This window comes from Cavia porcellus, unplaced genomic scaffold (genome assembly GCF_034190915.1).
Source record: "Cavia porcellus strain 051 isolate PalLab524CR breed Dunkin Hartley unplaced genomic scaffold, mCavPor4.1 scaffold_33, whole genome shotgun sequence".
Classification (NCBI taxonomy): Eukaryota; Metazoa; Chordata; class Mammalia; order Rodentia; family Caviidae; genus Cavia; species Cavia porcellus.
Genome location: NW_026947516.1, coordinates 21,679,072 through 21,691,891, shown reverse-complemented (window position 1 = coordinate 21,691,891; position 12,820 = coordinate 21,679,072). Strand labels below are relative to the sequence as shown.

At 38.2% G+C, this 12,820-nt stretch overlaps 1 protein-coding gene across 10 annotated transcripts in view; it reads left to right on the top strand.

Moving 5' to 3' along the window:
• The window catches only part of Map7d2 (MAP7 domain containing 2), a 135,879-nt gene that overhangs the window by 71,139 nt on the left and 51,920 nt on the right, over window positions 1-12,820 (top strand). For 3 of the 10 annotated variants that reach the window (XM_063243089.1, XM_063243094.1, XM_063243095.1), the window contains 5 exons: window positions 201-312; window positions 1,108-1,203; window positions 3,367-3,477; window positions 6,042-6,164; window positions 11,471-11,601. In XM_063243089.1, the coding sequence (XP_063099159.1) occupies window positions 201-312; window positions 1,108-1,203; window positions 3,367-3,477; window positions 6,042-6,164; window positions 11,471-11,601 (573 nt within the window). The remainder of the gene's footprint in view (window positions 1-200; window positions 313-1,107; window positions 1,204-3,366; window positions 3,478-6,041; window positions 6,165-11,470; window positions 11,602-12,820) is intronic. The other 7 variants (XM_063243091.1, XM_063243093.1, XM_063243092.1 and 4 more) reach the window with 7 other exon arrangements.

Sequence of the window (12,820 nt, the reverse complement as noted above, 5' to 3'; positions counted from 1 at the left end):
AGCCAGCACTTGCCTAGCTGCAGTGTTTATTCTCCACCCACCAAGAACCTGGCTGGTGTGACAGCGCCTGGGTTTGGAATGCTGAGCCCAGAAATCCCCATTTGGTGACTCACCCAGAGAGCACCAAGGGAGTAGTGCAGTGGAGCTGGGTGATTGATCACATCCTCTGTTGACACCAGCGCTTTGCATGAATTGGGCAGGAACGGCTAGAGGCCATGATGCGCAGGTCCCTGGAGCGCACGCAGCAGCTGGAGCTGAAGAAGAAGTGTTCCTGGGGAGCATCACTGGCTGCAGGGACTGGAGGACGTGATGGTGAGTAAAGGACTGTCCCTTCTTTGCAGGGCCCCGGCGTGGGGGCCATGGACACAGCAGGGTGTATGGAGGATATTGGGGATTCTGAGCATAGCCTTATAGGTACCCTTTTCAGAGGTCATGTTTGAATCAGCTTAGCTTTCTATCGACATACTTCTCCTGAAGGGGAGGTGGGCATTCTTGTTGGCAGGCAGCAGTTGATATAACTGAGCTTTGAGAGCAAAAGAAAGGCAAAGAAAATCAATGCAAAACCTGGTTAGCCAAACTCAGCGGGAAGGTCCAGAGTAATCTGATTTCAGAGAAAGGAAAATGCAGGAGGCTCAGTCATTGTTCCAGATGTGACTGTGACTGGGAAAGGCAGAACAGCTATTGTCTCTAAGAAGGGCTGAATTTTTGTTGCTCTTTCTATTTTGTTTCAAAGTGACTTATTCCATTATCTAGTTCATACGCATCTTTAAATTTTCTAATGTTTAATATATGGATCATTAGTCTCAAGGTGACTTTCCCTCTTTTCAGTGTCACACTATTTCAGTGTCACTTCAGTTCTCAGCATTCCATTAATGCAGGAGTTGTGTAATTTGCTTTCTGAAAGAAAACATAGTATAGTTCTTCACTTTGCTGGATTGTATTTTCAACCTTTTGTCAACGAACATACTTTAATTTTTTTTTGTTGTTTTTTGAGAAGTCAGTGACCCATTTGTTACTTTTCTAATTTCTTAAGTAGAAACTCGAATACAATAACAAAGTGAGACTTTTTTATTTTACCTCTCTTTGCTCTGATTTTTTGCTGTATAGGTGAATCAGAAAATACCCCACCCCCTTTAGGTTTAGCAACCAGCACCGTCCCTCCGGATGCAGGGACCACTTCCGCTGCTGCTGAGTCCACCAATGGTATATCTAAGTATCACTGTGCCATAGCATTTTGTGGTAATTGTTTGGATCACCTTCCATCACCATGTCTGTTTCAGGCACTTTCACAATTGATTTCTTGGTCTGATTTGTTATAACTTTTTTCTAGAGATGTAAATGACATGCTCATATTCCTTTGTTCCTCTGTCATCATACAGCTCTGCGTGTCATATTTTAATGTGCTGGAAGCATTTCATCTTCAGCTCACTACATTCTACCTTCCAAATCTTTGTCAGTGCTCTTGTGCATGTAGATTTTTAGCAATCTCATTAATCATCTGTTTTAAGCATTTAGTAGTAGTGCATTTCAAACACTTCTGAACAAATTCATACAGAGTTTTGAATGCAATACTTGGGCTTAGTGTTAATGTGATTGGATTCTGGGGGAAAATGTCTGAGAGAAAGTGGTAGGGAGTTTATCTGCATTAACACTGAAAATCCATATAGAAATTACTTAGCTTTGTGCTAAGCTTTGTGTTTGTCTGAAATGCTGTTGTGGATTCAAACATGGAAAATTCTTATGGTCTAGGTCAAGAATAAAACTAGTAAAAATTTCCCATTTAATAACAACTTTAGAAATTCAGCCCTGGCAAAAATAAAACAAGACAGAAAGGGGATGCAACATTTACCAGCAATATGAAAGATCATTTTTGCAGTAGGAACAAATGTCCTTGGTTTTTGGCATTCCATTGACAATGAATATTTTTATTGGTAGTGCACAGATTTTGCTGCACAAGTTGAGTTACTACCTAATGGTGTGGGCAGTGGCCTTTCCTTACAGAGGGGTACAAATAAAGTAGATTAATCATTAACTGGAAATCAGTACCTGGGGCTTTGATAATGTGAGCTTGATACCTGACCTGGACACATAATTTAAGTGGATGCCAAAAATCTCAGTAGTAAAGATAAAATATTCTTAATAGAATATTGTCAGAATCAAAATTAATAATAAAACAGCTCATTGCAAACAAAATACTGAATTTCTAAAGATCAGTGCCATACTAATAGCAAAGCCTAGGCAAAAGAGAAAATGTATATCCACACATATATATGGTTTTATGTCATTTTTAATGGTTACATGTATTCCCAGAACATTAAGGCAGTTTTAAAATAGTGAAAAATTTTAAACTGGAACTATTGGAACATCATTTCAAGTTTAAATGTTTGACATATCTCCAATCCAAATTTATTAGACTTTGAATTTAACTTTAAAAATGCCTTTTGGTCAACACAAATTATCAGACATGACAGTTCTGTCATTTGAAAACAGGATGAGCAAAAGAGTTAGCTTTTGAAAACCTCACTGATAAGTTTGATTCTTTGTTTTGGCCACAATGATTTAATTTAGAAAACACTTGAAATAACGACTGGAATATGAGAATGTGAAACCTAGAGTTACATGTTAAAACCTTAACCCACTAAAGCATTTGTGAAGGGCCACTTTGACTCCATCTCTTAATGAGAATAAGAAAACCAATTGCTAAAGGTTATTTCACTTTAAATACAGCTCCTTGCTTTACAAATTTCATTTTAAGCACACACCTGTAATCCCAGCACTAGGGGATCTGAGGCAAACACTTCGAGTTTGAGGACAACCTGGGCCACAAAGTGAGTTCAAGACCAGCTTGAACTGCATAGTGAGATCCTGTTTTAAAAAGACAAAAAACAAACAAAGAAAAAAAAAGATGAAATACAAATTACATTTTTCTCCAACCTCAGTCACAGATAACATTCCAGAAAAGTTCAGTTTCACCACACACAATTTCGATCAGAGCATAGATTGTTTTCAGTAGGAATTTGTCTCTGGATCCAGGTTGATTTTGGTTTTGTGTATGTTAATACCTTTAAAAATCCCTGAACACAAGATAATTATATGGAATTAGCATAGATTTAATTGAAAATTTGAATATGGTTGAATATTTGAAGTTTAAAAGAAGAACACAATAAAAATATTTCAGGCCAATGGCTGCTGTAGCCTGGACATTTCTAGATTAGGATAAGGAGATACAAACATAATGGAAGCACAGTGTACTGTGCCACAGCAGTATAAGAGGTATGTGGATGAGGACAGGAAAGAGACTTTGGGATATGTGTTTCTTGGTCTACAGTGGTTGAATACCAGTGTCTTTAATGCATTTCTCGGTAGCAGGTGACAAACTTTCAACATCAACCATGAATTTGCCAAAGCAGCGAGAGCCTCCTATGAGTAAGCGCCTGTCTTCATCTACTGTGGCAATATCCTATTCTCCAGACCGAGGCAAGTGAACATGTTAACTTGGTCTTTCCAGTGTGCTTTTTTTTTTTTTTTTTTTTTTTTTTAAATTTAAGGAGAAAATTTTAAAAAAGTGAAAGGGTACAAGTTATACAGATTTGCAGAAGAAAAAAATGAACAGTAGGAAATCACTAGTTAATGGATTACATATTGGCATCTTAGAAATAATTGTTCAAGTCACAAAATTAAAGCTTGTAGAGTGGACATTCCAACGATGATACTGCAAACAGTTCTGTTCAATGATCCAATAAAACTCTGTGATATCATTTTCTATCTTATACACTTAAATATACATGCAGTTATATAGTTTAGAGCACTTTCTTTTCCTCTCTTTTGTACAATGACTATTACACATTTTGGGTTTCATTGCTCCCACGGTTCTTATTGCTTTTTTGGAAGAGAGTAAAACCAAATGAGACATAACAGAACAGAATCGGTCAAGTCAAAAGGGTGGACATAATAGATAATATAAAAACATAATACAAGGTGATCAACAATGATTACCATAATGCCTCCCGCTATCTCTAATAGAATTGCCTATATCATTAGTTATAATACAATTGAACAAAATAGTAAAGAACAAAACCGACAAAACCAAAACATTGGAGACATTGTAGGTCTTCAAAAGTAGATAAAAGTCAACGAGAATGGGCGTTATAATGAATCTCATTATCTTCTCAGCTGATGCCTAAACTTTCGAACCTGATACTATCCAGTGTGCTTTTTTCTGGTGTGGGCATTTTAACATTGGCCTTCTCAAGAGCACCTTCTTGAGCTTTCTGTAAATGCATCACTGTCCTACCCTTATGATCTGAATGTAGATACTGCATGGCCTTGCTAATGGTACTGTGAAGAGTGGCCTTACCCTAGATCATTGATGGCAAACCTTTTAGAGCTTTCAGTGAAACAAATAGCCTCCTGTGGCACATGTGCCATAGGTTTACCACCACTGCCCTAGATGCAAGTTGTTGTTGAATAGGGACAGGAATCAATTTCTCCCAGTCTGAAAAAAACTGCCTTTTTACAGTACATATTTAGGAGTTGAAAGAAAACACTTGTCTATCAATGATGGGATGCAATTGATTAGCCAGAAGGAGCAAAACTGATGAGTCAGAGTTACGTGGGAGACTTGATTTGTGAAAAAATGCAGGTTTCTGTAGTCCTACATGGCTTATAGACCTGTCCATTTCATAGATGAGAACAGATACACAGAAGTAATACAAGACCCCTAAAAGAGGAAAAGATAAACAGTCTTTTCAGGTATTGTTTTGAGTTGGAAGATGACATATAGGACACATGCAGGTTCTAGAATCTGCATAGATTTAATGCTATCCGTATTTTAATGAAGGCTCAGAGGAGTCATTGGAATCCTGAATTTATACCTTTCACAGTATGAAGGTTAAGGAAGGGAGACTCTCCATGTGATAAATGTATATTTTAATGCATCGCTGAAACACTGAAGGAGTCAGATGCCAATAGACTATTTACCATGTCAAGTCATCCCCAAGGGCTCAGCAGGAAGATTTTTGTGACTTGGAAGGGACTGATATTTCTTCCTAGTTGTTCTCTGGCATTGATCTCCCCCTTCATCTTAGAGGCATAGCATGTGTGTCAGAGTCCCTGTAAGTGTCAGAATGCTGCAGTTTGTGGGAAAATTCCAGGAACGTGGAAGGAATCAAGAGTTAAACAAGAAAAGATCTACACCATCTTTATGTAGCTGTTCCATTACTGAATGTAATCTATATGTTTTCATTAATTCTTATGGTTCCAGATTGATGTTAAATCAGTTTTTTGCATTGTGTAATATGTAAGCATGTAATGTATGTTACTATATATTCTGGAAAACTGAATTTTCTGCTTGTAGATTATAAATTACGAAAGTTTAATCCCCAAACCATTCATTAGTCAATAAGCATCCAAAGAATAGAAAATAATTCTTGTGTTCATTGGTATATAAATACGTTTCTATCAAAATATTTTAGTCATTTAATTTTAGATTATGAATCTTGTTATCTTTCATTAGGCCAATAGTCAGTTGGCTGTTATTATTTTAGTTTTTGTTTTGTTTTTCCCTTATTTACAGGGAAAAGTATGAAAGGACCTATTTTAAACTATGATAGGATGAAATTTTATTTTTAAAAATCAATGTCATTAAATACTTCTTAACAGAGAATCTAAAATGAATTTTTAGAGGTATAGTCCTTTTTTTCAATGTTAGAGCTACTTGGTGAGTAAATGAGTCCATGCTAACACCTTGGGAGGTGGACTAATTCTCTTGAGTGAGGCAGGTCACTATATATAACATAGTGAATGAATTCTGGCACAACCAAAAGAATTAATGCACCCTCTCCCAAATTCTAAATGGTCCACTATTTGTTTCATTTGATGATGGCAAGCTACAAAACCATTTTTGTTAGAATATTTTTATTTTCTATATTTGTTCAGTCACCCAGAAATTAATTTGCATCATGTACTGTGTTGTTTAAGCATTTTATTTTGTTTTATTTTAATTTTGCTTTTAAAACTTTTTATTTGATTCCATCCCTCAGCTCATCGCACACACCTTAGTCCCACGGAAAGCTTTCTTGTTATGCGACTGTTGACACCCACACAGGCTTCTTTAGCCAGAAGCAGAAGTACATTCATATTCTCTGAGCAGGCCAGTGACTCAGGTAAAAGAGGCCAAGCTGGTGACACTGAGGAAAAAATCCCTAAAGTGATGTTGGTCAACCTGAGATTTATTCCTGAATTTTTGTATTTTGCTTCCCATTTGCTGGCTTTGTGAAGTGTCTTCAATGGTTAGTAACAATTTTAATCCACCAGTGTTTTGCTGTGGCAAAATTTAAGTGTCACAGAGGTAAGTAAATTATGTAATTACTGAGAGCATGTACATTAGAGAAAAAAATCCACTTGACGAACTGTGGTGGTTACTAGACTTTTCTTTAGAGATGGTTTGGCAAAGTAGCCTGTAGACCATAGTATCTTGGGGTCCTATAACCAGTTCTGGTACTCACCAGCTCTTAGTATTTTAGGTAAGTGAATTAACTTCTCTAAGCCTGTTTGCTCATCTATAAAATGGAGTTGTTTTAAATTATCATGAGGATTAAATGAGATGATGGTGTAAATAAGGTAGCACAATGATTGGCACAAAGTAGCATCGTCTGGGAGCTTTGTAGGAGGGCTGGTTCTCAGACCTCACCTAATTTGAACATTAAAGTCTGACGAACACTGGACCAGACTATCAAACCATCATATCGAAGTTATCAAACCATCTTATCAAAGTTAATAATTCATATAGAGTTATTGAGTTACTGGTGTTCTTTTATTTGCAGAAGAGCAGCATCGGGTATCCATTCCCAATATAGAGTATTCAGTGAAATAACCTGTAAATGACGTTACATGCCTACCTAGTTGTAGCTGCTTCCAAATAGTTGTATTTCTATAAAGAAAATATAGAAAAAGCCCATAGTCATGATACAAGATGCTCATTCATCATCACTACTCATAAGGGAAATACAACTCAAAATCACAATAGGCTACCACTTCCCACCCACTAGCACAGCTAAAACCGTTTAAGAGGGAAAATAACACATGTTGATTGAAAATATGTAGAAATTGGACCAATCACATATTGCTGGTGAGGATGTAAAAGAAGTGCATCTTTCTGGAATACAGGCTGGGGGTTCCTTAAAAATGTTAAGCATGAAGTTACATGATTCAGTAATTATTGCCCTAGTTATAAAACCAAGGAAATTAAAAGCATATATTTACACAAACACTAGTCTACAAATTTTTTGCAACATTATTCATAGTAGCCACAAAATGGAAGCAATTCAAATGTCCATCACCTAGTGAGTAGATAAACAAAATATGGTATATCTGTAAAGTTGAATACTATTCAGCTATAAAAAGGAATGGAATACTGATGGTGCTGCAAGATGGATGAACCTCAAAAACATTATGCTTAGTTAAGGAAGGCACATACAAAAAACTACAAATTATGATTCTTCTTATATGAAATATTCACAATAGGCAATCCATAGAAATAAAAAGTAGATTAATGCTTATCAAGTATTAGCTGAAGGAAGAAAGAGGGATGGCTGCTTAGTGAATAAAGGTTTCTTTGAAAATGTTTTGGAATTAGACTGTGACTATAGTTGTACAATCTTGTAAGTATACTAAAAACATTCATTTGGACACTTCTTTAATGGAGAATTTGATGATATATTAATCCTATCTCAGACAAAAAATATTTGGCAAATAGGAAGTATCTACATTTTGAGAATGAGGAATGTTTCATGGATCCTTAAGGCTAAGCCTAGGATCTGTGATTTACTAAGAGGACTTAGCCTCTAGGCACGCTCATCTTTGACTTATTACATTGAAAAGATAGACAACCAAATCAGCAAGGAGGATGAAGTCCAGGGGAGGTGAGGCACAAGTTTGCCGAGTCCTTCTAGGGGTGTCATGTGGGACTCATTTCTTCCATTAGTGAATTATGACAGCATGTGTGAAATGTTGCCAAACAAGGGACCCCTTTTAGAGACTCAGTACCGACAGTTTTTACTATGGACTAGTCATGCTGCCCTCACTGAGCACATACCCAAACTCCAGACTTGCAGGATGAAACCAGGTATTCAGCACACCAGGTATTCATATTGTTTTTAGGCACAGTGAGCCACTTGTCAGTTAACAGTGATAAGCCTGCCAAAATTGGAGTCCCTAGATGCTGGCCAAGGGCCAACCTTGTATATAGTCCCTTCTGAGGACAGTAGTGACGTTTCCTATTTTTAACTCCTTTCCTGCACTGTCCACCCCCATGACACACTGTCGAAGTTTCTTTACAGAAGAATTACAGGTAAGACCCCAAACAGCAGGATGATACCAACCTATAATATTGATCTCACTTATGCCCTTTAAGAATCCTGGACTTAGCAGCTAAAGCAAATCCCGTTAACCAGAAGGATCTACTTTAGGTAGCCAAGTGGCCTCCTTTGTTAGTTCTTTATTAATCTTTTTTACCTAGGCCCTGAACAACTCTGATCAGTAAATTGAAGATGACCTGAATATCTTCTAGGGCTAAGGCAATGTCATGATAGGGCACACACATATGAAGTACAATCCCCTAGTGCTTGCATGGTTCACTGGAGAGCAAAAGCTGATGATGTTAGGGTATAATGAGCTAATATGCTGCTGGGCAAGTGACCTCTACAGTGGCCTCCCACTGTGATTTCCCACTGTGATGTGTCTTACTCCAGGTTTCTCAGTCCAGTGTTAATTTAGTTGAGCCCTTGGATCCAGAGTGGCTGCCTGAGGCTGTCAGTCCTTAACTAGTTCATTCACCTGGCAAGTATGGATGCTATCTAGAGGTATTTTGCAGAGATCTTGAAGGAGCTGGCCCACTCTTGCTGAGTTGTGCTATTATGTGCCGTCTAGGTTCAGCAATCAGTGCTCATAGCAGCTCATAAAGACAGCACAGGGAATTTTTCTTCTGGAAGAAGATAACAAAGATAACAAAGATCTTTGTAACAGTGTCCCCTGTATACCACCCCCTACCAGTTGCTTGAGTTTAATATATTTCTTCACGTCCTTTTTAGCAAACAACACTTTATGTTTTCTCAATCATCCCTACTCCAATCCTTAAAGACAAAATGATTTCTGCAATCTTTTTTTTTAGTATTGGGGCTGTAACCCAAGGCCTTGAAATGGAGTTATATTCCCCAGCCTTTTATGTTTTTAATTAATATTAATTTTATTGCTGCTGTTGCTGGAAATCAAACTCAGGACCTTGTGCTTGCTGAGCAGGTGCTTATGCCACTGAGCTATAACCCTGGCATTTTTATTTTGAGACAGGATCTTACCAAGTTGCAAAATTACCAAGGTTGGACTCAAACTTGGGATTCTCCAACCTCAGCCTCCCAAAATCCTGGGATCATAAGCATGCACCACAGCACCTGGCTAAAAAAGTCCTTTTTTTCAACTCAATCAAAAAGACACATGTTTAAGCATTAGGACAAAATCCTAAATTTTTAAAGTAGGTTTATATCACCTTTGATCCTTTTTTTCTTGGTCGTTTATCCAGTGAGCAGTCTAAAAAAGATCAGTACCTTCCCTTTATAACTGTATTTAACAAGTTATTTTACAGAGGTGAGTGGAGTCAGGTTGTCAGTCCATTGTTATAAACTGAAACTATGTTGGAAAATCAAACACAAAACAACAGCAGTGACACATCCTCTAGAAGGGATGGAGTGCAGTTTGTCAGGAGTAGCTAAAGGATCACATTGCCAACCTTCCCCAACCTGCAGCTTTTTACAGGATCACAAATTGGGAATGCATCAGGCTCTGCATCAGAAATATAGAGCCAAGGAGCAGCTTGATTTTTGAATGGTCCCATTAGAGAACAATCCCTGTCAGTACTTGTGTGACACCCAGATGGTCCAGCATTATCTAGGATGTTTCCAGAGTAGGACCCCCCTTGGAAAAATGTTCTATATTTGTATAAGTTGATTTTTAAAACTCCAAAGTACTGTGTATCTCTGTCTGGACTGGGAATGTAGTTCAGTGTGAAGGCCCTGGATTCAAGCCCCAATACCTAAATAATTATAAACATGATTTTGTCTTCAATAGGGATGAGAACAGGGATGACTGAGAAAATATTTTCACATCTCCCCTTTTGCAGCATCTCCATTAGATAAAAATCCCCAGTTACAGAGACTTACTCCTTCTACTGATTACAAAAAAGAGAAAGGTTGCCAGGGATGTAACTCAGCAGCATAAGCACCTGCCTGGCATGCGCAAGGTCCTAAGTTCGATTTCCAGTACCAAAAAAAAAAAAAAATCAAGAAGGTTGTTTCTGACTTCCACTTGAAAGAGCAAACAAACCTAAAGGGATACCTCAGTTGCACATTTTCCTCCACTTTTAGCACAGCCAAAAGCACCCAGGGGATCCGTCAAGCCACCTCTGTCATGGTTATCTTCAGATTCCATAGGCAACTTTCACCCCTCAAAACAGACAGCAACTTGGCTGCTGATTCATACCATTAATGATTGCATAGTTACCCATACAGCATACGTTCATCATCCTTTGCCCCTTTTTCCTGCCTTTTCTCAAGCAATTCTTTTACCACATTTCAGTGAATAAGGGTCATTCTAGTGATTCCAAATTATGAGGCTGCCTAGACCTCTCCTGGGTTTGATGATTCACCAGGAGAAAGGAGTACTCAGAGGATTCAGCATAGTTGTACTCATGATTATGTTTTACTACAGTAAGATGCACACAAGTAGCAAAGGGAAGAGGTGCATGGAAAGAAATGCAAAGAAAACCAAGCATAAGTTTTCAAGGGTCCTCTCTTAATGAGTCACACAGAATGTACTTAGTACCCCCAGAAAGTATGACAGTGTGTGATACTTGATATGTCAGTGTGAAATATTGACATCTCAGAACTTTCTTTAGAGACAGCACTCAAGAGTTTTGACTGAGGTGGTCATGTTAGGCACCCCCTGCCAGCCACACACCAAGTTCCAGGCACCTAAATGTATAGCATTATGTATAGAATCAGTTTTAAGTATTCACCAGTTAATAGCGAGAACCTTCCTGAAATCTTGACCAACCTTGTAAACAGGCTCTTTCAAGGACAGTGGTCATGTCACCTGGGTTAACTGTATAAGGAAATTGAGATTTAGAGAAGTTAAGTGACTTGTCTAAGGTGATCCTGCTATTAGGTGGCAGTGTAAGATCTGTCCAACTCCAGAGCACAGACTCTTAACTTACGAAGTGAGCTGGACTCTTGAGTCTGGGAGTCTTTTTATCTATCCAACAATAGAAAAAGTAATTTAAAAATGGATGTCTGTGTTAAATTTTACTAGAAATCTGGTGTTATTTCCAGCTTCCTGTCTACCTGCTTTTTCCATCTGCAATTCCTGTCTTCTTTGGCTGTTGTACTGTAACTCTCTAGTATCCATGCCTGTCTTTATGCAGCTCCTGCTGGTTCCCTTAAATCTTCGTTCAAGTCTTCTCCCACAAGAACCATTGAGAGGAAGAAGGCAACACTTACATCTGGTGTAGGAGATGCTGAGAAAGGAGCCCCCGTAGGAGCAGAGGCCTCTCCGGTAGGTTTAAACCCATTCACTTCTGTGGACTGTGATTACTTCCTGCACTTGACCTGGGGTCTACATTTGTGTCAGTCTCCAGTGACTGCTCAAGGGGCAGATTTAGTTTAAAATTTTACCCAACCTTTACAAATCATTTAACTTTTTGCATACCCTTAAATCTTAGTGCTTTTAGAAATTTCCTAATGACATCTTTATTATATCCTGCCCTCCAAAGGACAGGAGTCAGATGGAGGGTTTTAAGTGTCTTTGCTCTGCTTCTTTAGGAATATCAGATTCTGGGAAAGTCTTTCCTATTTAGATAACTAAAACTGAAGTTCTAAGGTCAACCACCACCCATAACAGTAGCCTTAAAATATTTTTGATGTCATTACTGATACTATCAGTAAAATACGTATTGAACAGGTACAACCAATTTTGTGTATTTATTTAGAAATTATATATGCCATACTACTTATTTTATCATTTGCTACAAAGTAAATTACTCCAAACCTTGCCAGCTTAAAACAAATATTTCTTATCTCATGGGGTTTTTAGATCTGAAATTCAGTGTTAGCTAAATGGTTCTGATACTGGGTATCACATGAGGATGTAATCAAGATGCTAGGTAGGGCTACTATATCTGAAAGCTGGATTGGACCTCTTCTGAGTCATTCATCATATATTATTGCCAAGAAGCCTCAACTCCTTGTTATGGAGAGCTCTCTGAAGCTGCTTGAGTATCCACATAACACAACAGGTGGCTTCTTCCAGGGTAAGCAATTCAAAAGAGAGCACAAGAGGAAAACTGCAATGCCTTTTACACCCAGCTTGTCTCTTGTGCCACATACTATTCATCAAAAACTAAGTTACTAAGATCAGTCTACTCTCAGAGAGGATTTTAACCTTTACCTTTGAAGGGATATCAATTAATATGTGAACTTACCTTAAAACTACATTAATTTACTATTGGGCTTTTTGGGGGGCTGTCTTAGTTACTTTTTACTCGTTGCCGAGACAAAATACCTGAAGCCCAAGTTGGGAAAGGAAAGATTTATTTCTTACAGTTTTTGGAGGTTTCAGTCCATACTCATTTGGCTCCAAGGCAGGCAGGCATGGCTGGGCCGCAGTTCATGGCGGCCGCCAACAGCAAACAGGAACCAGCAAAAAGCAAGACACATCTTCTTCCTGCCATTACATCACATCCTGGCTCCACCCCTATGTGGGTGGAGCACTGACT